At 40.9% G+C, this 26,454-nt stretch overlaps 1 protein-coding gene across 1 annotated transcript; it reads right to left on the reverse strand.

The window, feature by feature from the left end:
* Positions 1 to 1,958: 1,958 nt before the first annotated feature.
* On the reverse strand, positions 1,959 to 24,776 carry LOC147759757 (uncharacterized). The gene is made up of 30 exons (XM_086995551.1): positions 24,652 to 24,776; positions 24,132 to 24,349; positions 23,696 to 23,897; positions 22,159 to 22,370; positions 21,382 to 21,561; positions 20,345 to 20,521; positions 19,627 to 19,803; positions 19,120 to 19,296; positions 18,327 to 18,503; positions 17,824 to 18,000; positions 17,262 to 17,513; positions 16,411 to 16,698; positions 14,842 to 15,507; positions 14,438 to 14,605; positions 13,520 to 14,188; positions 11,390 to 11,557; positions 10,994 to 11,179; positions 10,353 to 10,556; positions 9,924 to 10,106; positions 9,398 to 9,658; positions 8,499 to 8,624; positions 7,892 to 7,982; positions 7,277 to 7,386; positions 6,835 to 6,947; positions 6,201 to 6,372; positions 5,831 to 5,974; positions 5,596 to 5,730; positions 5,140 to 5,328; positions 4,669 to 4,857; positions 1,959 to 4,259 (listed from the first exon to the last, which is right to left on the reverse strand). The coding sequence occupies exons 1-30, from the start codon at positions 24,774 to 24,776 to the stop codon at positions 4,024 to 4,026; spliced, it is 6,372 nt and encodes a 2,123-aa protein (XP_086851677.1). The 3' UTR covers positions 1,959 to 4,023.
* Positions 24,777 to 26,454: the final 1,678 nt, after the last annotated feature.

Consider the following 26,454-nt stretch of genomic DNA (forward strand, 5'->3'; position numbering starts at 1 on the left):
TTTAAGGCTAAAATCCAGGCTGTTATTAGTCCAGAATTGCATTGAAAAAATGAGCAGTGATATTCAAACATTTAAGGTGTCTATTTAATTACGCGTGACATAAGTTCTTTACTAAAGTTTCATATGAAGTGAGCGTGGATTGCATTGAATTCTTACAGTTTTCAAGCACTTCGTCGTATTCTAGGATATCAACAGGGTTATCAACCATTACGTGGTTGAGCATGGATAAAAAAGAAAACAAGGCAGCAAAGCTGTCAAATGTACAGACAAAGAACAGAAAATAAAGATGCAAATAAGTGAAAAATTAAATTTTCACAAAAAACTGTTAAATTGCCAGAAAAATTTACCAAACAGACTGCGTTGCCTATTGAAGCTGTATGTTAGACCCATGTTTCTTTCCTGTAAGTTTGAGAACAGTAAGTGACATGATTTCCCTTAAATGGTCATCATAGGAGCAGTGCCCAAAACGGGTTTCTTCAAATTTTGATGCAACATTACATAATGTTTAACAGCATAATGACAATCAAATGTTATTAATAAAATATTAGTAACATGGACATTCAGAAAATGTGACAAGCAAAAGTCTTCAAGATCATGGAACTTTAAAGTCACACCTTGAAAATGCCAATATGTGAAAAATTAAATTTTCACAAAAAACTGTTTAACTGCCAAAAAAAAAAAAATAAATAAATAAATAAAAATACCAAACAGACTGCATTGCCTACTGAAGCTGTATTTTAGTCCCATGTTTCATTCCTGTAAGTTTGAGAACAGTAAGTGACATGATTTTCCTTAAATGGTCATCATGGAAGCAGTGCCCAAAATAGGAGTTTCTTCAAATTTTGATGCAATATTACATAATGTTTAACAGCTTAATGACCATCAATTTTTAATTATAAAATATTTGTTTCACAGATATTCAGAAAATGTGACTAGCAAAGGTCTTCATGACCATGGAACTTCAAAGTCATGCCTTGAAAATGCCAAAATGTAAACAAGACAGCACTGTTCTGAAATGGGTTTATTTCCATTTTTAACACTTTTTTAACATAAAACAAAATAAACATTTTACTGCCATTTTATATGACCAACTAAGAAAATTGATGAGATGGGAAAAGTATCAATAGAACAGTGTTAAATGTCCAATTTCCTCCATTCTGAGATTCTGAACATAGTGGATGATTGAATCTGACAAACTGCAATGATATGAGTTTATTTCCATTTTTGACACTTTATTACACAATACATGATAACAAGTTTACCATGTTTTTTACATAATCAACTAACAATGTTGTAAAGATGCAGGAAATATCAAACAAACACTTTTAGGCATCTTATTAGTTAAATAATGAGACTGTTAACATGCCTAATAATTGAATCTGAGGAAATGTGAAAAACAGTAAAACTTCTAAAATAATGGCCCGATTATGCTGATTTTCGAACTCAACCTGCGTTTTAGTAAGATTGACCACTCCTGTGAGTATAATTACAATTGGCCAAGCCGTTTTTCTTATATTGTGTTATCAGTGTTGTATTTATATTGAAAATAGTGAAAAAACAGCATAAATTCCCTAAAAATGGCCCAATCAAGCTGATTTTCGAACTTGACCTGCGTATTATGAATATTCATCAGTTCTGTAAGTTTCAAGTCAAAAGGTAAAATGGTTTTCCACTTATCGTGTTATCGGTGCTGCATATATGCTGAAAAAAGTGAAAAAACAGCATAAATTCCCTAAAAGTGACCCGATCATGCTGATTTTCGAACTTGACCTGCGTATTATGAATATTCATCAGTTCTGCAAGTTTCAAGTCAAAAGGTAAAATGGTTTTCCACTTATCGTGTTATCGGTAAAAGTGCACGACGGCGACGACGGCGACGACGGCGACGACAGACGCAGATGATGGCTATATGTACAGACACATCTGTGTCTGTACATAAAAAGACAAAAAAGTGATAATAAAGCCATTTTAATGGTGGGAAGTTTGGGAAACGTTACAAAAAGTATCCACTTATCTCCCCTTCCATTTAACAATTCTAAAGGAGCAAATATATATTAATGATAACCTTCAATAAAAATGGGTAATTACATACTCTTTAGCAACAAGACATTACAATAAAATGCTTGGTCGTATTGGTCATGTTTTCGGCTTGACGATATGATGCAAATTCATAAAATATATATAATGTTTGGCACAATAAAATATCTGGAAACAGTTCAAAACACAACTTAATAAGATATAATTCGTTTTCAGTTGAAGAACAATCTCATTTCTTTCCATTTTTACAGTTTCATGGACACCGTCTCTCTGATATTGCCCATCGAATAACAGCAAAGGTCTTTCATTGTGGTACTACGACGAAAAAGCAGATCGTTTCTGTAAAGACTTCACATGCAACGTCCTTTGATGAACGGTTCCAAATGCCATGGGTTAACATTCAAAGAAGCGTTTAGTCTCATTAAAAACGATGTACTTTTCCACCAACAGCAAAGATGTCATAAAATCCTTGTAGAGTTAAGTTCACGCCAGGCATCTTTATCCCGGCTTCTGTTTGGAATGTTAAGTTATTTCGGAACGTTAGTGCTACATGTGAAGTCGTGTTTCCCCATATTAATGGTTCCTTGTTCGTCCTTCCTTGTTTGCCTCTCCTGTCTCTTTATAATCATCCTTTTGTCTAATGTTCGGAATATCTCAGCGGAATACCACAATAACTGATGTCACAACCAATCAAATCGATCCACAACTGATGTGCTCTTTTTTCATGTTTGCATTAAAATCCAATTTTTTATCTAATAAGACGAATGCAAGGCGAAAGTGAAGGATATATCCAGACTGGAGTACTGTCTCGTACTTTGGCAAAATGCTCTTGCCTCAATCCAAATGAAATTAGTACTCAAAATGATATGAGTTCAAAACATTGTCTGAAAACTCTGTGTGTGTTATCTGGCTAATGTCACGTGGTGTTTCTGCTGGTCTGAACCAGAAGACTCTCTCTCTCTCTCTCTCTCTCTCTCTCTCATCATTAACTTTAGAATACACCATGGTCTCTCTCTCTCCTTGTCTTTTATCACTCCTGTCCCTTCCACCCACTTTTTTTATTTCTCTCATTCTCTCCTTTCCTCTTTCCGCTCTCGCTATCTCTCTTTACTTCTCTCTCTTTCCATTCTTCTCTCTTCCTCCTCTCCACCTCTCTCTCTCTCGTTTGATCACATGGACACTTTTCTCGCCTATTACATGTTCCACAAGCTTTTATCAACATCCAGAGATACTTCACACATATAGCGCACCTTGCAATCATGCTACATGTACCATGTGCAACATTTCATCACAAATGACGGATCACAAGACCAATAACAGTCTTGAACACATGGATTAAGGGCCACGAAACAAATGGAGTCACCACGCACGCTGCCACAGATAAAAATAACCACTACGATGTATTCACCCTTGGCCATGCCAACTGAATCAAAAGCAATGCAAGCGTTAAACATCCAAACTAAAAGTAGCACAAATAAAGATGCATGAGATTATCAGTATAAAACTTAGGAATTGTCCAATAAATATTCAGGTGAAATCAAATAAGGCAAACTGATTTTCCAGATTTGTGCAATATTTTGAAGAAAAAACACACTGCTCTCACATAACTAACTAAGGGCAAAGCTACTGAATATAACAATACCTACCGTACTCGTTGGCGCCGTTCATCATTAAGGGGTTTAAATACAATGTAATATCTGGACAATTTCTCCTCTACCTACCAGTGCCTTCCACTGGATACGACCTTCGTTCTATTTGAGCAAGTTCTTAAATTTTTGCACCATTTTAAGCCACAAAGGCCTAAACGCAGTAACGAGAAATGATTTTGCAGGAGATGGAACTTTATGTTACGTTCCTAGCTTTCGAGACCTTATGCAATTTATTTCATTTTTCAAAAAGTGTGAATGAGATTTATTTCAAATCACACAAATAATACGAACGGTCTCTTTATACTTCTTACCACAGTTTTCCGCATACCCTTTTATTTTATTTTATCAGAAAGGGAAAACCGGGATTTTTTTCAATACAAAATGACATAGGAAAACCCTCCTTACCACAGTTTTCCACACTGCCTTCCCACTGCCCCTGTAAATTACAGAACAGGGTCTGTGTGGTGGCTCCGGCCGATACCGCGTACCCAGCGTCACAGGTGAACGTCCAGGTGCGGTTGTTGAAGACAGCGGTGGCATTGGCGACATCTGGCGGCGCACTGCACAATCTCTCTGGATAAACAACGTGTATGAAAAACATGTACATTTTATTAACCGATTTGTTGATAATTCATAGGACTATCTCAACTGACCAAAGTTCCCATAATGACGAGGAACGTAACTGTGAAAAAATCGAGTTCAGGCGCTGCATAGTCTCTATGCACTACACAGTATCAATATTATCATTATTATTTGATGCTAGTGGATTCGTTCACCCTCGGGTGATTCCGTGTCGGATCGAAAAACGGAATCGGCCGAGGTGTTCCGAGAGAGTAATATTGGGTAGAATAATAATAATAATAATAATAATAATAATAATAATAATAATAATAATGAGGAATAAAAGCCGTGACGAAGCAGTGTTTGGAGGACAAGGTGTGCCCGAAAGGAGCTTAACCCAGTTTCAATGAAATAAAATTACCTTGGCACTCAGTATGAGATAAAGATGACCACGCCCCCGTTTCCTGGCAACGGATCTGCTGGACATCGCTACTGTCTGGGTACAGGAAACCATAGAAGCAACGGTAAGTGGCAGTGCTATCTAAGAAATTCCCGGTATCTGTTCTTGTCGCGTTGGCCACAGAGGGTAGAGCTCCGTTGCAAATTATGCCTGTTCATAAGAAAAAAAGCAATGAATTTCAGTCCAGCAAAAAGTGAATTTTCGTAGACGACAAAAGAATGTCCATTTTCAACGCTTGATTTAAAGATTTAATTTTTGAACTACATACAAAACTTGCACAGAAAGAAGAGCTGTGATAGAGAGCACACGATGTTTAATTAGTAAATGCCACAAACATCCACACGGTAAGGCGTTTTCTTTAGAGATTGTGGCAATGTACATATAATTTCCTGACTAGAAAAAAGTTGGGTTGCTTAGTTTGTTGTGACGTACGTTCGCATCCCTGGGCAGGGATATCCCCTTCCCATTGCTTCTGAACACATCTCAAGACGTCTGTTTCATTGGTTCCTGAGGGCAGCCGGTATCCTGGGAGGCACGAGTATTTTGCAACGTCCCCATGGGAACGTTCTGTCGTATTCAGGGCCATATTGGATTTTTGTGGTAGCTCCGGGCACTTTACACCTGTCAAAGGTAAATGTATGCTCTTTATCGTGTGTTCATTTCTGGTTTATATATGCAAGCTCTGATTAAATTACGCATTTCCTACAAACGCAACTCAAAGTCACAGTTGCATGAATATGTCATTCCACATTCGTTGCCTTTACTCATGTACGTTCTTGCACTTTTTGCAAATACACTGCGTTATAAATACTTTGAAATTGAATCTATCTTGCAATGTCTGACTGTATTTGTGCGGTAATTTTTGTTTAAGGCCTATGTTCTACTTACTCCACACTCTGAAGACTGAATTGAACAATTCCCCGCCGCACGCGTCTCGTGGGTTCCCGGTGCACGCGATATCGCACATCCCTTTGCGTGCCTTCCCGTATTTTCCGATCTGGTTCCCGCACCCGCATACAGTCCCTGAGATAAAAAAATAATGATAATGACAATGACGATTATCAACTTGCGCCCCACCCCCCTTTAAACAACCCCCTGATCCACCAGTGGATGTCATACTTACCGTTGGTGACAGCAGCGAACAGGTAGCCACCCTGTGCACAAAGCTCACGGCATTCTGACGTCAACGTGATACCGGAAGACAGGATAGTCGGGAATTCTGGGTGATCTGGGTCATCCAGGAAACACCCTACGTCCACAACAGTTTCTAGGTAAGATTGAAAAAAAATCAAATGAAGATTACTGGAATCTACAAAAAGCAATGTGTTGAAAACAATGTTCATTACAGTAATGATGGAAGATAGATTCATAAGGCAAATAATGCTGATTGATTGATTAAAATTATAACATTTGAAAATGAAATAGGCCCCTACTGGCCTGCGTTGGTATTAAAATAGGCTGATACAAACCTTGATGAACGACTGTTTTCTTACCTGAAAATGTGTCAAACTGGCAGCCGCTTACGTCAAGTCTCATGACACATCCGGTTCCTAGACAGCTTCCTGTTTCCGGCACAACTCGGATATCTGTGGCCACAAATGGGTCCTGAACTTCACTGTACGCAGGGGTGTTGAAATCGGTATTCGTTGGCCCTCTGGCGTCAAACTTAAAGATCGGAATTTGAAAATATTTAAAAGCGAATAAAAATTACAGATAAATGGATAAGCAAATAAAAAAGATATTGCAACAAAAATCCCTCTGCCACTTATTTCATGTACTGAACGTTTCACGCGTCTTTGCATCGCTTTGATCTCTAATAAACAATCACATAAGTCCGAAGATTGTCATAAACATGTCTACACAAAACCCGTAATGAGCTAACTTTAGATGAGTTCTAATCACGTGGTCACACGTCAAACAATACGACATTAAAGGTAACGCACGTTAGTACACATATATGTCACGCATAATGGATCTACTTTATAAGTGTGTACAAAAAAGACGCCAACACATAATGATACGCAATCAAGGTACGATAAAACAAACACACCAACACAAATTTTCACTCTCGACTTTCCATTATTTGGCAAAAGCAAAAATATTCAGTAAAGCTGACATAAATCTTACCACATCTTCATAGGAATTATTTCTGTATAATCTCCATTCACCACCAATGCTTGTATCTCTGTACTGCACTGTGAAGTTCTGCACTCTTTCTAATTGACCAATATCATTACGACCTGTGAGAGATGAAAATATATTTTTAAAATGTGGAGGGTGCAGGTCCTGTGATTTCACAACACTTTTTTTAAAAGACACAAACTCAAACTACCGAATTCTGCCCCGTATGTATCACACTGGCCAATCATATGACGTGTCCAAAACGTTTCTCAGCGCCAGTTCAATGGCTTATTAAATGGTCAATGAACCAATGGTCGTATTGGTTAAGTTATCGTACATTCATGAACAGACTTAATGATTAGCCCATTAATTATTTTCTTAAACAATTATCATATACGATAAAAATAAAATACAGTCCACCCCGGCAGTCATATAGTGTAAAGCATACCTTGTGTCTTGAAGCCAGTGACTATATACCGGTTTGGCAAGGAAAGTTGAACCCAAGAGCCGTTAGTGTCAGTACTCACGTTAGGACCCCATCCACTCTCACCATATAGTCTGGAGTGGTGCAGGTATAATTTATTATTATTATTATTATTATTATTGTTATTATTATTATTATCAATTATATATAATCAGTGTATTTTCACTTAACTATTATAGTCTGGATACATGTATGTTAACCGCCTTAAAGAACAGCTATATTGCTTTTTTTAAAAATAAAAGTGACCATATAGCCACTTTTATCAAAGGGAAAAATGCAAAGGAATAATCAGGGACCTGTTTTACAAAAAATACACAATTCTTAGGATTAGCTAATTAGACGTTGCACTAGGATGGCTGACTACGGATACAACGTTTAATGAAGAATTAAACTAAACAGCAAAATGCAATTGAGATCCTTAATGAACGAATGTCATCGCCTAGAACATTTAACATTGTGATGACAACCCCAATTTGCTGTAAGAGTTTAGGTTTTTAAAAAGGTGGTATGAATCTAACGAAATTGGGTTTTCCTTTAATCTATCCATCTGTTGAGTTATGTGTGAGCCATAACTAGTACCTTATGTCTGTATGCGAGAGGTTGCTTCTGCTGGATGATGCTGATATTGATGAGTCGCTGATCTGATATATCAGCCACTCGTTACACGGACCTGCAACGATATATGAAAAACAAGATCTGATAAATCAGCCAATCGTTACACGGACCTGCAACAATGTATGAAAAACAAGATCTGATAAATCAGCCATCCTTAAGCAAAACACACACACACGCACGCACGCACGCACGCACGCACACACACACACACACACACACAAATAGATCTATATATTTGATAGATTAATAGCACTTATAAAATGTGGTTACCTTGAAATAAAGACGTATTTATAAAAGAATTAATCTGCACCGTTAAGGACACAATAAAATAGGCTCATACACGTTTAAAACGCCAAAGGCATGGCGCGTGTTTGTCCATTTTAAACAAAGTTACATTTTCATTTAACAGTTTTCATAAAAAAATTGCATATTAAAATTGCATTTAAAATAAAAGGAACTGAGATGTTCAAACCGATGATCTCTTATGAAATAAACAAAATGAATAATTTAATAAGTAAATAAATAACGGATAAGAACAGATAAGTACACCTTATACAAAATGGCCACTCACTTGATGTAAAACACTCCACACGGATGTTTTTGTCTATTCCAGCCGCTGCCACCCAGTACTGACCATACTCCCGGACACCGTTTTTGTACAGGACATCACAGGAACTGGCCACTACTGATATCCAAGCTGAAAGTGAAAGTGAAATCTGGTTCTTATATACTGCAAGTTGCACTACGTGTCAGCGCAGTTTACAATCAGGGGCGGATTCAGGCTGTCTTCTGGGTCTTCCGGAAGACGGTCAAATTTCAAAGTTTACGTTGATGAGTACCTAATTTTTTTCTGTCGGAAGACGGTCAAAATATGGAGGATGGATCAACAAAGATAATGTGGAAGACTGTCAGAAAATATCTCTGGATCCGCCCCTGACAATGGACGTTGAGCCATATACATGTAACGCTCACTTACTCACAATATTTATCTGACCCCCATTTAGACTGGCTGTATTGAACCTCGACCCATTGGAACACTTTTTATTCCCGCACTTTTGAAACTAAAATCGGGGATAATCTTATCACACCCGTTCGTGCGTCCCTTGAGTCTGCACATCAGTGCGTTAAGGCGTTAGTGATTTCCGCTATCCCCTCCTTGACAATTACAGGTAAAAAAGTTGAAATTTAGGAGATTGATAGACCTATCATCAAGGATGCACATGGGCATTTCAGAATTTAAGTGTAACAGGGGGTTGGGCTGTCCCTGGGGGTGGTTGTTTCTGAATTCTTTTGACATTGGTTTTTCTGCTAACTCCTCCTAGGCCATTAGAGTGAGGAAGTCCAAATTTTGGGCATTGCCAGAACTGCCATTAAGGATTTGAAAACGCACAACAAAATAATTGCACGCAAGCATGCACGCACGCACTCACACACACACACACACACGCACACACACGCGTTGGCACTTACTAACAAGATACATCGAAACATATCCATTGCCCCCGCAGAACTGGTGTTTGTTTCCAGGACATTTTGTATCACAGAGAGTGAAGTCGTTCTCCTTGTTAGCTTCAGTGACGGTCTGCGTGCAGTAACACTCCGAGGAGGACACACTGGCGTAGGCACGAGACAAGCCACGACAGTACTCGATACACTGCTGGAGGTTCATGTGTACGGGGCTGCTGAGGGTTGCCGCCAGACTGCTGTCCGTGCGATAACAGCCAAGGTAAGCTGAAATATACATTGTAGTGTTACCGCCGCCTATTGTACAAAGAGGGTTTTGCTTTCATCAGAAACGGTATGTCTGTTTATACATGTAGGTGGACACGATATCTTAAAATAGTTCTCAAATGTTGATGGAATATTATAGTTTCAAAGCAGAACATTAAAACAAAATTTATATCATGCACTGAATGAGGCATCGGGTCACTAATAACACCCAATTTGTATTGAAAATAATGTAGACAAAATAGGGACACGTTATTGTGTATGTTACCTCGACTTTGCTCACAGATGTTCCTCCTTCCTGTATACGACCTACTGTCCCTTAAGCCAGCATTGGTTAAGCGAAAGTAAACTTTGTCTAAATCATCCGGTTCATTGCCGTTGAAAATATGATCTTTCAAAAGAGATCCAGACAGCGGAACAGTTGCTTCCGTATACCATGGGTCAGTGATACCTGGAAAAGAAGTGCTAGAAATCAACAGGGTCTGGTTATTCAATGTCAGAGGCATACATGTAACTGATAGTTTACAATATATACAGTAACTGATAGTTTACAATATATACAGAAACACAATTCATTCTTCAGCATCAAAGGAGAGATTAGTAACATTATATAACTCTAAGCCCTTATGTGGAGCTACAAATTACTGATGGTTAATATTAAATCATATTAATCAATTAGCATAAAATTTGTACTTACCGACCCACCAGCGAGTATTTGTTGACAAACCAGATACATAGTCTCTCTCGTCAATTGTCTCAGGGACCCAAATGTAGCCTCCGAGTCTATGGCAATCATCATTCGCTGTCTCCCAATCTGTGAGAGTGGTGTTTAAGATGTAGCAGTGACCGTAGTAGCCATGTCCCCAGTCGCCATAGCACGGCGTTGACCACACAGGGATGACTACAAAGTACCAATTTATGCAGGTCTATAGGAGTGGGTGGTACGGGGCGGGGTTTGGTCCAAACAAGTCGATCAACATTTTAAGAACAAAACTCTCTCAAATCCCCTGATTATCGTGCACTAACGGATCCCGGATTTTGCTAGTGTGTGTGCGTGTGTGTGTGTGTGTTTGTGTGTGTGTGTGTGGGGGGGGGGGGGTTAGGAAGCCAAAAAACGTGCGTATAACGAAAAATCGACGAGAACAATTGTATTATAATGTGTAGGACATATGTCCTAAATTACCCAATAGAATATCTGACCAATTTCCTATAAGGAGATTATACGATTTTGAGCCAATTTCCCGTAGATTATCCTAGTGTATAGGGTTTTTCCGTGAGGGAGTAGTCAACAAGTATTAAAATCTATAATCATGTATCTTATTTCCGTAAAGGACTCACCTTCGCAAAAAAGCGGATCACCGCTCCACGTGCTATTGTCCTGACAGACACGTGATAAAGAGCCGTTTGCTAAGAAATAGCCGCTGTCGCACGTGTAAGTCACGTTGTTCCCGCCATAAAAGGTTTGGCTCGCGGCCGGAAGCCTGGCGCTGTTGCTGATAAAACCGGGATCGCTGCAAACAACAACTGGAAAGAGAATACAGTTATGTACTGTAGGGCTACTATGTTCTCTGTGTGAGCAAATAATCAATTTTAATGAGCAAATAATCAATTCCGACTGCCTAAAACTGGTTTCTCATAGTGTCTCTTTCTGGTTTGAGTCCGAAAACATGCCCCTGATTGAACTCTGACAGTGTATGCGGCCTTGATTTACCCTCTTTCATGTTTTGTACTTACCGTCACATTCCATTTGCGCCCCGGACCACGTTAAATCCCCCTGGCACGTTCTACTTACGTCACCGCTGGCGTACACGTGACCCACATTACAGCTGTACGTCACTACTGAGCCCATGGTTAAGTTGCCCGAATAAGTCGCGTTTACCCCGGGTTCAGGAGCAGAACATGCTAAATAAATAAATTATTGAATAAATAAATAAATAAAAATGTAAGTAACCACGTTACAAATGTGTAACTTAAAGATGCATACAAAGTCAATTTTTTGTCACAAAAACCAACCAAATGCCAGCATATAGTTTCAAGTAGTATAACTAAGAGAATTACCAAAAGGCATTGTTTATAAACAATGCCTTTTGGTAATTCTCTTAGTTATACTACTTGAAACTATATTGGTTGGAAACTATATAGAGGCTTTATAAAGCCTGTCTGTGTGGGTTAGATTAATGTATAGGAGCATGTTCTATGTAAAACTTTGATCAGATTTGTGTTTTGGGAGATTGGTCATTTTTATCTTAATCAGTTTTGGTCAAAAAAGTTCTGCTAAAACAACTAGAATAAAAAATAAGAAAAAGAGAACTATTTGTCATGATTTCGGAGCACAGCCGGAAGCACTTCCGGCTCAAGGTTACGACCTGGATTTTCCCACGCTCACGACCAATCACAGCAGGGAATCAAGCTTGTCATACTTCTCTTATATAGCATATTCTAAATCAGCTGTCTGTGAAAAACTAACTTCAAAAGTGAGGAAGTCGGAATAATTTTCAGGTAACGTCGCTAACCATAAAAGTATTTCCCACATGTATCTTGTTAGTAACCGCCTGTCCATCGTTTCGGTACATGTACCGATCAAAAGCAGAAAACGTAAAGCCCAAAATATTGTCATTTATTGTGAACAGGCTAATATGATAATCATACACACCTGAGACCTGTGAAGCGCAAACTCGCGTGTCGAGGAGTAGTTTTGCCATTGCCTCGTATGTGAGACCTAACTCTGCTTTAAGTTTCTTCCACCGCCCCACCTCCCTCCCAACATACACAGTCTGAGAGCTTCTTTGTCTGTCTCTCATTTTCTTTCGTATCTTTCGAACGGGAGTGGCTATTTTCTTTCGTCCCCTTTTGTCACTCTCTTCAGACTTTATGCGCGTCTCCATGTTTGCTGTTTTGGCGCCAAATAGTAACATCCAGGTCTCAGCCGTAGTACTTCATTCATATAGTCTAATAGTAAACAGCGAGACCTAGCAAGAAATTGTGCGTTCGGAAGCCGTACTATGAGGTAGTAGCTGAGTATTTAAGACGAGTCGTCTTTTATTAATTAATGGAACTTAAAAACGGTATTAGGTAGCTTCATTTTCTGAACAGTTTTGGATAGGATATACCTTGGCCATTATGGGGAAATTGGTAAGATTTCCAGGAAAATTCATTTTCTTGCTATATTAAGGGTTTAACCCACACAGAGAGGCTTTAATTTTACCCGAAAATGATGTTTGAACAGATTTTTCTGCTGGCATTCTAAGCTGTATGTCAATGGGGCAGGAAAGTAGGTCACGGAAATAGGTTAAATTTACAACCATAAATTTGAAGAAAGGAGCAGTTTAAAGGTCTTTTATGGCTGATTGAGTGATCTGTTCAATTTTTCCCTTGGCATGTCGAATTTATTTGAGTCATATAAGAATCTAGTAGAAGTGGTTTACATGTGTTACTGGGAATCCACACTCCACCGATGCTCGGTTCGTATGTACCTTTAAAGCTACGAAGATATCAAATAATCATATACGATATTCACAGCGATTCGAAAGGGCTAAGAGAGTAAAAGAAATAAGACAAAATCAAAACAGAAATTAATTGAAAAATGAGCAAATATTCTGCCTGGAAAGAGGACAAACCTTTCTAAACATAAGTTCGGAGCTGAAATGTGAAAACGCCAATAATACCAATGCTGAAGGGGCTATCATTACGACATTGCTATGCCTGGATGTACACATCTTTATCTTTTGATTCTAATAGCATAATATCTAAGCATTTTAGCATTAAAGAAAGCAGTTTCAAGTGGTGTGATATACCAACTGCCATGGAAAGTATAAGTATTCTTCTTTTGTATCTAGTGCTTAACTGTATCATCAGTATACTCACCTACGCTTGCTCCTCTTTCTCTGCACAGCTCCCACGCTTCATTAATTGTCTGCAAGTCGACTGCTGTGTCAAAAAGGTGGACGCACGATAGCCGGCCATTGAACGCGTATGCCGGATTATTGTTGATTAGTCGTTTGCCTACATGAAAATCGTGTGCTGTATTCAGATCAAACTGCCCTAACACTGCCGTTGAATTATTGAAATAGTGGGAATCGAGAGTCCCCGATCCTAACAAAACTGTTCCCGTGTCTCTGTCGTATTGTACGATGACTTTCTGCCACGTGTTGGCGGAGAATGCATTGTTAAACGTGTCAGTGTGGTATTGGTTGCCGGTGTCTACTAGATTGACATATAAGTGAGGACCGGCATCCCACTGCCATATATGGGGCTTATCAACTCCAAATTCAAACAAAATGGCCCTTGTAGATGAGCTCACACTCACAGGATTGATTAGGAAAATCAAGGTGAAACTTCTGACTGCTAGATCGGCATGCGCTGGCACTGTTATGTGCGATAAAGAGGAGGCAGTGAATTCCAACGCATGGAGAGCCCCAAAAGGACCCGGGGCTGCTATCACGTTAGAAAGTGCCCCGTGGTGCCCTCTTCCGGTGAGGTCGTTGCCCAGGCTGTTGCCGTCAAATGGCCAGAAAGCAACTTGTTGTAGGTCGTCTGAAACATAACAATTTGACTTAATTGGCAGATGTTTTATTAAAGCTGTCAGAATGCTCTGGTTATGCCGTGATCTTCATTACGGTGAATAAAGCACTATATACTTGCATGGAGGAGTAAGAGAGAGATTGTTTTCTTGTGCCATTTGATATACACACGTAAGTGTATCGCAGTGGTTGCAATGGTCCATCTCAACTTAAACACTATGCTCTCAAACTTAACACAATGTACTGGTCTAGTCATACTTACACTGACACTCCATGCGCGTTCCAGACCAGGTTAAGTTCGTCAGACACGTTCTGTTGGAGTCCCCGCTGGCGTAGGTGGTACCAAAGTTACAGGTGTACGATACCACAGACCCCATAGTCAAGTTACCAGAGTAGGCAGCATTGACACCGTCATCCGGGGCATTGCACGCTAATGTTAAATAGATAAAAGATAATAACTGGGTATGTATATATATATACGATGGAAGGAAAAAGCATTTAAATATTTTAACAGAGAAAGTTATGAGAAATCAGAATGAAATAGTCTTCAAATAATAGTTAAATTATGTATGAGGCAGTGCAAACCGAATCGTTTTATTCTAAATCTTTGCATTCCCCTTCGCCAATACCAGATATTGGGTCTAGTAGTGTCAAGGCAATACTTACCCAAATTCCCTCTCTCTTGGCATCGTTCCCACGCTGCATCCTTGGAGTCCGCATCAATGACGTCATCAAACAGTTGAACACACGATAAACGTCCGTCGAACATTTCTGTGGCCAACCCTTGCCGCTTGCCGATTTGCAGATTGAGGCCGTTTGTGTGATGAGTAAAGGTCCCTAACTGCGTCGTATTAATGGTGACCTGTTGGGTGTCAAACACTTCAGATTCCACTGTCAGTTCCCCGGTAGTGTGTGAGTAGCTGACGACCACTCTGTGCCACGTTCTCACTGTAAATATGTTGTTCACCTGACTGAAGTGCTGCAAATTGGGGTCGCTTGAGTCAATGAGGTTTACTTTTAGGGATTGTCCGTTAGGGTGAACCCATATGTGAGACGCGACTGGATTGGATGCGTACTCAAATAAGCAACTGGGGTCCATGTTCTCCAGATACATGAAGAACATCAAAGTGAAACTCTGGACTGAAAGCTGCGCATGCGCGGGTATGACTACATGGGAGTCACTGGCTTCAGCAAAGGTCAAAGCATGGGCGTGTCCGTATGGTCCGGGCGACGGTGAGACGTTATGTACCGTTCCATGGTGCCCATTCCCACTTAAATCGGTGCCTAGGCTGTTGGCGTCCAACGGCCAGAATGCCACCGGATGGGCATCACCTGTAACCAGCCAAGAGCATTGCTAGCATTATAATGATTATGGAATGCAGCATTGAATGCAATACTTTGTTGGAACGCAGTTCCATTAAAACAGACATAATCTTGGTTTGTGCTGTATTTTCAATCTCAACAAACACGTTCAGATTAAATCGTATATTTTATAATAATGTGATAATGTATCCAACAAATAACCAACAATTTAACGATCATCAATACAATTTCACGTACTTACAGCAAGTACGTCAGCTCACAATATCCCATAAGGATGTGATACTAACAGTAATTGTAATGCAGTAGAATTGAAACAGTAACAGTCACACAGCAACAGAGAGAAATGACAGCCGAGCGCTATTTACAACCCACTACTAAGTACTGTAGTTTCTACATGCTTTTGGTATTAGTGTATGCATAGAAGCTTCTGGGAGTTTTCACCAAGATTTTTCAAATTCTAGAATGTACTGCCGTAAGAAGCTGTACAATATACTAGAAGTGTGATCTTAAAAGTTTTTTTGAGCATCACAACATTGATATGACATATTCCAAAACTCTGCATTTGAACATTTTTGGGTGTCTTTAATTTTTTGGCCATTAAAGACCAACAATACTTCCGGTATCAAATGTTGAAATATATGAATGATGGCTTTCGAGGACACAAAAGATATTTATTACAAATCGTACCAAATAGGCCCACTGATAAATAAAGTAGGAAGTGTTGGTTTTGCAGCACTAAAACAGCATTACAGACAACACCACGACTGTTTTAGATTGAGGAATACTATAGTACATGAAGCAGTAGGACCAATAGCGTCACCACAGCCCTCACCGCCAGGAGAAAACAGAAGTGGTCTACACAGAACTACATCCATGGCCTCCTCAGTGGTATGATACCACTGAATCGTTTACCTGTGCATCTATAGTGTATCTGCAGGTACTTGTAGGTTCCAGAACAAGGATCCTGACTGAATGTTGCTATATTTGCTACCACAGAGCAGGACTGCTGACCCTCGCATGCCGCGGCCACGACGCTGTAGGACCTGGTGGCGTTGCAGTCCGTGGTCCGTATGGCACTGCTTGGACACGTGTTTCTGTTGTTCCGGCCATACATGGCGTCCACAATATGGATGATGTAGTCAACAGGACACTGCGGTGATACCGTCCTACCCTCGCACTCCACCTCGGTGATGTAGCCCGCTGCATTAAAAAGGAACAGTAAAGATGAGCATTATTCGGTGATGTAGCCCGCTGCATTAAAAAGGAACAGTAAAGATGAGCATTATGGCGGTAGATGAGCCAAATTATCGACACTTAACCTATAACCACATAACACCATACAGTTTCAAATAATGCAACCCAAAGAAGAAAAGAAAAAAAAAAACAGGGTTTTGTTTCATTTATTCGTTTAGATTAATTAGGAATTGTAGGGGACGGATACAGGTAAGTAGGTCAAGTGTAAGATCATATATCAAAAGTAGGTGCAGTTTTATTTATTTTTTTTCGACTGAACGTGTGATTAATATAGTAGTAAATGACGGTAATAACTTGTATGCGTTTCAGGCCGGCCCGTAACAAGCCCACCCCTCGCCCACCTCCCTTGCTTTCTTCGCTTATGACAGACGCGACTGGAAAAAGTGGGGAGAGACTAAACCGCCATTCCCGTTTATCCTCTCTCTCCTTCGCAATTTAGCCACACAATGTAATATATTTTCGCAATGCAAGTTCCAGAGCAGTCTCCCATAGTTAAATCAACTCAATACGTTGATCACTGGCCTCACAAACCCTTCCATTTGTGATAAAAGTATAATAAAAAGGGACATGAACTACGTTACGCATACCACATTCGGGCTCCTGGCCGCTCCACGCCCCGTTATCCAGACACTCCCGCACGAGGTCGCCCCTTTTAAGCGCGGAACCAGTATCGCACGTGTAGGTGATATTGTCCCCTAGGCGTAGACCGCCGACCACCTGAGAGACATTAGCGGGTGTTGCGGGAAGAGGGCACTGTTCACCTGGAACAAAATGTCAAACATAGAGGACAAATGCTAGGCTCTGGAAAGAGGACAGGGCCAAATGCCACTCACTTTTACTATATACGAGACGGCGGGTTCACCATAATATAAAGGACAGAGAGATAAAATAAATTTGTCTTGGGTTTGTCTCAGTTAATTGGTATTTTTTTTTACTTTCTTTATCCTTAAGAGAGCAGATGTACCTCAGACGCTAAGGTAGAGTCACGTGTCTGTTGTGTCCTCCTCTAGACCCAACTTTGTCCTTTCGATTAGTAAAGCGGTTTTGACGTGTCGCGCTAGCTTTCCTTACCTTCACACACGGGTGCCGAACCGTCCCATGTCCCGTCGGACTGACAACTCCGGACGAGGTTTCCGCTGCTGAGAGATGTCCCGGACACACAAGAATAGGTGATGCTGTCCCCTACGTTAGTGCCTGCTACTACCTCAGTTGTATCAGTTGGTGATGAGGGGGTACTACAGGTTATAGCTGAAAAACAAGGTCAAAATTGAAACTACCCTAAGGCCAAAGTGACAACGCCCTTTGGGAAAAGAGGGTTTACAGTTTGTTACTAAAACGCAAGGTCCAAATTACGTCTGACAAAAGCTAGTTGTCAGCATATGCAGAAGGAGCACCCCATATTATAACTGAACTATAAGGTCAACATAAACTCTGCTGTAACACCCGTTGTGGCCTCAAATAGGAAAACAATGCAAACATCGCCGAAAGCCGAAATTTATAGTTCGTGATATTTTACACGTGTTGTCCTCGTGAAGGATACATCAGTTTTGACGTGTCTCTCCAGCTTTCCTCACCTTGACATACGGGTGCCGAGCCGTCCCATGTCCCGTCAGACTGACATACTCGCACGAGGTTTCCGCTGCTATGAGTTGTCCCGAACACACAAGAATAGTTGATGCTGTCCCCTACGTTAGTACCCGCTACGACCTCTGTGGTATCAGTTGGTGATGAGGGGGTACTACAGGTTATAGCTGAAAAATAAGGTCAACATTGAAACGACCCTAGGCCAACGTGACATTATTGGTATCTTTAGGAGAGCAGGGACCACCCAGCAAACACGTCACGCTGATACCACGTGGTTAATCCGTCTCTACGACGTCATAATGTGGTAGCAACATGCTAGCCACGTGATCCAAACGTTACGTGTTTGCTGGGCACTGAAATAGGAGGTCAACATAACAACTTCAGAAGGCCCCTTGTGACGTGAGTGGCACAGTGGCTTAAAAAGGGGGGAGCTTTTAACTACTAACATCAGAGGGCACTACGTCCAATAAGGTTAGGCAAATACCACAACAACCCAACGTCCTTTGTGAAAAAGAGGGTTTACAGTTTGTATCTAAAAAGCAAGGTTCAATTTACGTCTGACGAAAGCTTGATGTCAGCAGCTGCAGAAGAAGCACCCCATATTATAACTGAACTATAAGGTCAACATAAACTCTACTGTTTCCCCACTGTGACCTGAAATAGGCAAATAATGAAAACGCCGTCAAAAGCCGGAATATATAGCATATGATATTTTGGACGTGTTGTCCTCATGAAGTCGTACATCAGTTTTGACGTGTCTTGACTCTTGCTAGATTTCCTTACCTTGACACACGGGTGCTGAGCCGTCCCATGTCCCGTCGGACTGACAACTCCGGACGAGGTTTCCGCTGCTATGAGTTGTCCCGGACACACAAGAATAGGTGATACTGTCCCCTACGTTAGTGCCCGCTACGACCTCTGTGGTATCAGTTGGTGCTGAGGGGGTACTACAGGTTATAGCTGAAAAATAAGGTCAACACTGCAACTACCCGAAGGCCAAAGTGACAACGCCCTTTTGGAAAAGAGGGTTTACAGTTTGTCACTAAAACGCAAGGTTCAAATTACGTCTGAAAAAGCTCGTTGTCAGCAGCAGGAGAAGAAGCACCCATCTAATAACTGAACTATAAGGTCAACATAAACTCTACTTTAAGCCCCGTTGTGACCTTAAATAGGCAAACAATGCAAATATCGCCGAAAGCCAAAATTTATACAGTAGTACGTGATATTTTACACGTGTTGTCCTCATGAAGTCATACATCAGTTTTGACGTGTCTCTCCAGCTTTCCTCACCTTGACACACGGGTGCCGAGCCGTCCCATGTCCCGTCGGACTGACAACTCCGGACGAGGTTTCCGCTGCTATGAGTTGTCCCGGACACACAAGAATAGGTGATGCTGTCCCCTACGTTAGTGCCCGCTACGACCTCTGTGGTATCAGTTGGTGATGAGGGGGTACTACAAGTTATAGCTGAAAAATAAGGTCAACATCGAAACTTCCATAGGCCAACGGAGAGCAGGGGCCATCTTTAACTGTTACTGAAATAAAAGGTTAATAGTTGCAAGGTCAAAATTACGTCTGACGAGAGCTCCAAATCACATGAGTGGTGTCGCCAGGGTACACGGCAACCTGTTGCACATTTTTACAGCTGCCCTTGTGAGCTTAGACTGGGTTCCATACCTGGATCGGTCTAACAGCTAAGGGCGGCTTAGTTGTCTGTCACGCCTACTGAAGCTGGTAGGGGGTAATTAATTATCGTTTAGCAGATTCAGTAGGCGGGCCAGACATCTAAGCCGCTTAAGCTGAAAGGAATTTAGCGACAAACCCCTTGGAGATGGATCGATCCACAGTTAGTACGATAGAGTCTGGAAATGGTCCCAGAGTAACATCAATGATTTTAATCGTTAAAAACCGCCAAATCCACAAAACAGAGGGAAGGTACCACAATTTTTGGAGTGCTGTCCTCATGAAGGGTGCAGCAGTTTAAAAGTGTCTCGCTAGCTTTCCTTACCTTGACACACGGGTGCCGAGCCGTCCCATGTCCCGTCGGACTGACAACTCCGGACGAGGTTTCCACTGCTATGAGTTGTCCCCGACACACAAGAATAGGTGATGCTGTCCCCTACGTTAGTGCCCGCTACGACCTCTGTGGTATCGGCAGGAGAAGAGGGGGTACTACAAGTTATAGCTGAAATATAAGGTGAACATTGAAACTTCCATAGGCCAACGGAGAGCATGCAGGGGCCATCTTTAACTGTAACTGAAATAAAATGTTAATATATAATTTGGTAATTTAGATGCAAGGTCAAAATTACGACTGACGAGAGCTCCAAATCACATGAGTGGTGTCGCCAGGGTACACGGCAACCTGTTCGTGAAAGCAAAGGCAGAAATATCATTATCGGAAGCAGTTCGAAGTCCAAAGGGGAATTAACGTCTAGAAGGCGGATATATACCTCGTTACTTAGATAGAAGGTCTATATTCTGCTGCCATTAACTCCTCTGATCTGGGTGATATCAACGGGTGCGAGGCGGACATAAGTTATCTTTTGTTAGACGTAGATAAAAAACCAACATTCTAATTGATATAAATATAACAGGCCCGTCGCCAGGGGGGTTCGGGGGGTTCGAAAGAACCACCCTTTTTGCTGGGAAAAGGTCCACTCTGGGTAAAAGTTGATCTATGTATTTCAGGATTTTATGGTAAAAGGTCCACTTTTTCAGAAAACGACCCCCCCTGAAATTGCTGGCTACGGACCTGTATAAATACATGCAGGTGACTATGGGTTCAAATAGAGGACCTTTAAGCTCCACATGATGACTGGTGCCAGAAACGGCAAAAGGAGTACCTAAGCTTATAACTAATTTATAAGGTCAACACTACCCCTGTAGTAGTAGTAGTAGTTTTATAGCTGCCCTTCTGACTTACAGTAACATCAATGATTAAACCGCCAAATCCGCAATAGAGAGGGCAGATACCTCATTATTTGAAGTGTTGTCCTCATGAAGGGTGCAGCAGTTTAAACGTGTCTCGCAAGCTTTCCTTACCTTGACACACGGGTGCCGAGCCGTCCCATGTCCCGTCGGACTGACAACTCCGGACGAGGTTTCCGCTGCTATGAGTTGTCCCGGACACACAAGAATAGGTGATACTGTCCCCTACGTTAGTGCCCGCTACGACCTCTGTGGTATCGGCAGGAGACGAGGGGGCAGTGCAGCCTGCACTTACTGAAATATAAGGCCAATCGGAAGATCAATCGCTATAAACGAAAACAGTAGGACGTTAAGTTTGTCGGACATTAAGATTTCCTGAACGCTTATGATCTTTTACACAGGCCGCGATAATGCCTTATTATTACATTTACCTGCGGCAAGTGCGAAGCGGAGTAAGATATGAAAGTGAGGTACTAGTAAACTTGAGGCACCTAATGCCAATGAGAGAAATCTACAAGACACTGGAGTAAACATATGTGTAGCTGCCAGTACGGTCCAAAGCCAACTCCGCAAGAGGCAGAAGTGTTAGACCCCATTCTCATACCTAGATCGATCTAGCTGGATCGACCCATCTCCGAGGGGATTCTTGCTAAATTGCAGTCAGCTTAAGCGGCTTAGATGTCTGGCAAGCCTACTGAAGCTACTAAACGATAGTCAATTACCCCCTAAATGATAGTTTATTACCCTTTAACAGCTTCAGTAGGCTTGCCAGACATCAGAGCCGCTTAAGCCGAATGCATTTAAGCTAGAAAATCCTCGGAGATGGGTCGATCCTACGAGATCGATCTAGGCATGGGAACGGGGTCTGAAAGGCAACCCACCAGTGCTTACCTATCATTTCGCACACGTAGCGATAATTGTAAGAGCAGGAACGGTCCATCCACTGGTAACTGTAGCTGTTGTGTGCCCGATAGGCATTGCAATTTGCGTTGCCGCGAGCATCACATGAGCATATGTTATCATAGGTTGGTGTGGTACCATCGGCCCACTGGTCGGGATTGGAACCCATGTGTTCAAGCCCTATCCAATACTGAGCACTTAACCTGGAGACCAGAAACGACAATATAACCGTTATAATAATAATAATTACCAGTGTCATTTAAAAATTGAAGAAAGAATGACTGGTGTTACAGTGTATATAGGAGAAGGAAACAAAAATGCGATTTTTTAAAAAAATATTCATTTAACATTTTAAAATTAAATGAAAAAGATACTATTCAATCAACCATATTCGAATACCGTATTCGAATAATTTGCGTTTGAGTTAGTTTAAAGTCAGTGACGCGTGTTCACGTTAATGCTATGGTGTGAAACCGCAAGTAAAAAACGCGAGATTTTAGTAGAACCGAGAACGCTTCCACGCCATCTACAGGCAGACCCTGGAAGCTGGTATATCCCACTATTCAGCAGCGATAGTTACGTTATTATATATAGGGGTACTTTGCATGTCCGGTAAACGATGTGTTTTTCCTCTTATGTTGAATAGGCATGCTTTAACGGTGTAAAAGATGTTATATAAGTCATACCAGATGGAAAAACAAGTATTGCTCAAACCAATTTAATCAGGGTATTTCTGTCATTTACATCGGGGATTGCGAGTAGGCCTATTGAATGTTTGGGGCCGTAGCGATAGTCCGAAGGTTCAATAGTCCGAAGGTTCATTGGTCCGAATGTTCACTATAGAACCTTCGGACCAATGAACCCTTGATTAAAAAATCGATGAAAATGTTACCACTTTTCGGACCAATAAACCTTCGGACCAATGAACCTTCGGACCAATGAACCTTCGGACTATCGAGACGCCCCCGAATGTTTTCGTGCCCACCGGACCAATAACAATTTCTGCATGTGCACCGGTTAACAAGCCCCCTGACCTGTAGTAATTCAAGAAAACAAAGAAAAAATATGCCAAATTTGCTGCCAGAATAAGATGTACCTTGTGCTTTTTGACCAAAAGGCTTTAATTTGCTGTGTTAAAAATAACCATTCTTAAAATTCATTAGCTGTTATAAAAATATCGAAATTCGGGGGGCGTCTCGATAGTCCGAAGGTTCATTGGTCCGAAGGTTCATTGGTCCGAAAAGTGGTAACATTTTCATCGATTTTTTAATCAAGGGTTCATTGGTCCGAAGGTTCTATAGTGAACATTCGGACCAATGAACCTTCGGACTATTGAACCTTCGGACTATCGCTACGGCCCCGAAATTCGAGTCGATCGTAGGCCTATGTCAATGACCTGGAAAATGCGTTTGCATCCATTGTTTATATCCGAAAGAATGAACACAGTGAAGTTGACCATACAACCCCCATTTTGAAGTGCATTTGGCAAATTGCCCATGTGATGAATTTCGATTAGAAACAAACTTACAATATGGACGCCATTGCAGCCTGTTGTTCTGCGGTCTTCGGCATAGCGATGGTGGCGCCGCTCTTGGCAGCACAGGCCACTTTAGCGTCCTCGTAATTGGCATGCGTGCTGCCAGATTGCCAGTAACATCTGTTGACAGACGCCTTGTGGGACCAGCCTGAGGGACATGGGTTAGGCACCCCTCCGCCGCCACTAGTGCCATCTAGAACAGAAAATGAAGACTTAAATCTACTAGTATACTTATATAGTAGGGCCTAAATTAAGATGTCAGTGGGTGCATTCAGTGCCAGATGATCCAGGGAATTTCTTATGCTTAATTAACTTAATTAATTGGCAGAATTGAGTGCTTCATGCTCGTAAATGGGCCATTGTTGTTAAGTGAACGGCCCGATGTGAAAAGGGTCGTAGTCACCAAGTCACGAAAAAAAAAACTTACCTGATTTTTCGCACACATAAACATAATAATAGGAGCAGGCAGTGTCTGCCCAGTAGTGATTTCCACCGTAGTAGCTCCCCAAAGTTCGATATGCAGCGCAAGACGACTGTTTTCCGTCACATGGGCAGATATAGTCCCACGAGACCGATGTTCCGTCCAACCAGGTATCTGTGTTTCCAGTTAGTCTCTCCAGGCCAATCCAATACTCTCTGTCCTCCCTGAAGAAGATATGGTATCACTACAGTGTACTGTAAGGCGTATTACTTTAACGACTCGGTTTATGAATTGACTGCAATGCAATACATTTAATGCTGAAGTTTTATAAATTCATTCATATCCATATTAATTCAGTTTATATACTTGTACTGCCTTATATACTTTTATGACCTTTCACCAGTAGCACAGCTGAAACAATTAATGTATATTATGCACATGAGATATATCCCTATTTGTTATTTGGGGCCACCAGAATTGCTTTTTCTCTCTTATCCAGCCCTAAACTCTAATGCATCAAACATACAGTATGGACGCCAAGGCATCTTGTAACTCCTGCGTCTTTGGCATGGCAAGTGTGCCTCCGACGTTCTCACAGTTGGTTTTGGCGCCTTGGTAGCTCTGGAAGGTATGGTATGCCCTGTAGCACATTCCTACTTCGGGTTTATGTGTCCAGCCGCTGTCACAACTACCCGAGATCGGATCTGAAGTATATTAATAAATAAATAAATAAATAATAATAAATACTTCAGTTGATATTATTTTTGGGATCGAAATAATCACAATACTTTGCCGAATACTGCTTAGACCTGTGGCTACTCAGTGCAGTTTAAAAGCCGCTTTGCCCCCCCCCCCCCCCCCCCCCCCCCCGAATAAATTAACAGAAAAAATTAACATACTCGTATCGTATAGGTCAAGGCCATACCGCTTTAAATATATTGGTCAAATATATACAGTGATTTATTGGTCAATCAATGTGCTGATAAATGGACAATCACTTTTACACACTTTGATCTACGTAATGTATCGAATTGGTCATTATCCATATTCTTTTTTTCGTGTATGATTTACAACCACAAATGACCATAATGCGACTTAGATACGTACGAAAGAAAAAAAAAACAAAATAAACTCTAGAATTACTGCCGTAGGTTGACGAAAAAGCTTAGGCAGAACAAACCATGTTGTTTCAGAAATTTTGTGAACAGTGTGAAATTGTGTTTCGGCAACTATCACTACTACTCTTTCAGACATTTCTATCAGAGTTCAGCTGACATGCATCTCATAATATGCAAAGAGATTAAGGAGCTGTATTTGAGCCAAGATTTCAAGTTTATAGCTAGAAACGGCCCTTTTCTGGCTTGAAATAACAATTAAGTCATATGAGATATTCGATAACTTATATCCTTTTAATTCACAAAATTTTCCCGCTTTTCATTTGTGTTATAAATTCACCAAGGAGACCACTTACCCGGCGTTAGCGTCATCAATATGATAAAAAGGACCTGAAACGAGAAATCTTAGCGGATTATTACTGCATCATCATCATCTTCATCATCTTCGCTATAGGGTTATCAAACACTTCTAATCAAATACATGGTTTTAATAGTCTATAAAGATTGGACGTGTAGTGATTTGAGGCCGAAGCCCATCGTTGGTATATTTAAATTCATAAAAAAGTTCAGAACACAAATCGAACTTTGTCTCCAGATTCATCTATCCATCTCACTGTAAAGGTTGTCACTCTGACACTGTTCTATGTAATATGTATTGGTCGATCTTTTTATATGGATCTGTAGACAAATGAACGAAATCTATTTCTTAAAGTCGTGCGAAACGTTAAATCAGAACTAGCAGGCTGTTGCCGTACCAGTAGAGCTTTTGTTTTGACAATTATGTTTTCGATTTCAAACAGGTCTCCCTCATCTGGACAGCCATCAACACCATTTTAACAAGAACTACTAAAATCTGTTGTCAGGGGATATACTTGAAAAGCTTAATGTGGAATTTATCATTAAGTAAGCGAATTAATTAATTGACGGAATATTGTGATTGGAGGCTAATTAAACAAGAAAAATAATGTAAAATCTGTCTTGGGATTGTATTTCAAATTCTTGTCGTCAACCATTCCAATACTCATGATGATATCTGGTTTATGTAGTTACGGAGTAGAGCAAAAACCAATCACTTTCTTACACCAATTTACGAACAGTTCAACTGGCGATAAACGGGAACATCGCTTAAGAGCAGGAGCGGGCGGGTGGGGGGGGGGGGGGAATGAAAAAGGGAGTTTTTGCTCTAAAAGCGTTTAATTTTATTGCACTATTGT

The sequence above is a fragment of the Lingula anatina genome, chromosome 9 (genome assembly GCF_051362555.1).
Source record: "Lingula anatina isolate TDL-2025a chromosome 9, LinAna3.0, whole genome shotgun sequence".
Classification (NCBI taxonomy): Eukaryota; Metazoa; Brachiopoda; class Lingulata; order Lingulida; family Lingulidae; genus Lingula; species Lingula anatina.

Bases quoted from the DNA above. Each gene is read 5' to 3' on its own strand.
- LOC147759757 (XM_086995551.1), bottom strand. From the start codon at position 24,776: ATGTGCTACAGGGCATACCATACCTTCCAGAGCTACCAAGGCGCCAAA. The intron at 6,373-6,834 runs GTAAGATTTATG...CCGATCTTTAAG, and splicing joins ATAATTCCTATGAAGATGTG to TTTGACGCCAGAGGGCCAAC. The intron at 5,329-5,595 runs GTAAGTAGAACA...TACCTTTGACAG, and splicing joins TTCAGTCTTCAGAGTGTGGA to GTGTAAAGTGCCCGGAGCTA.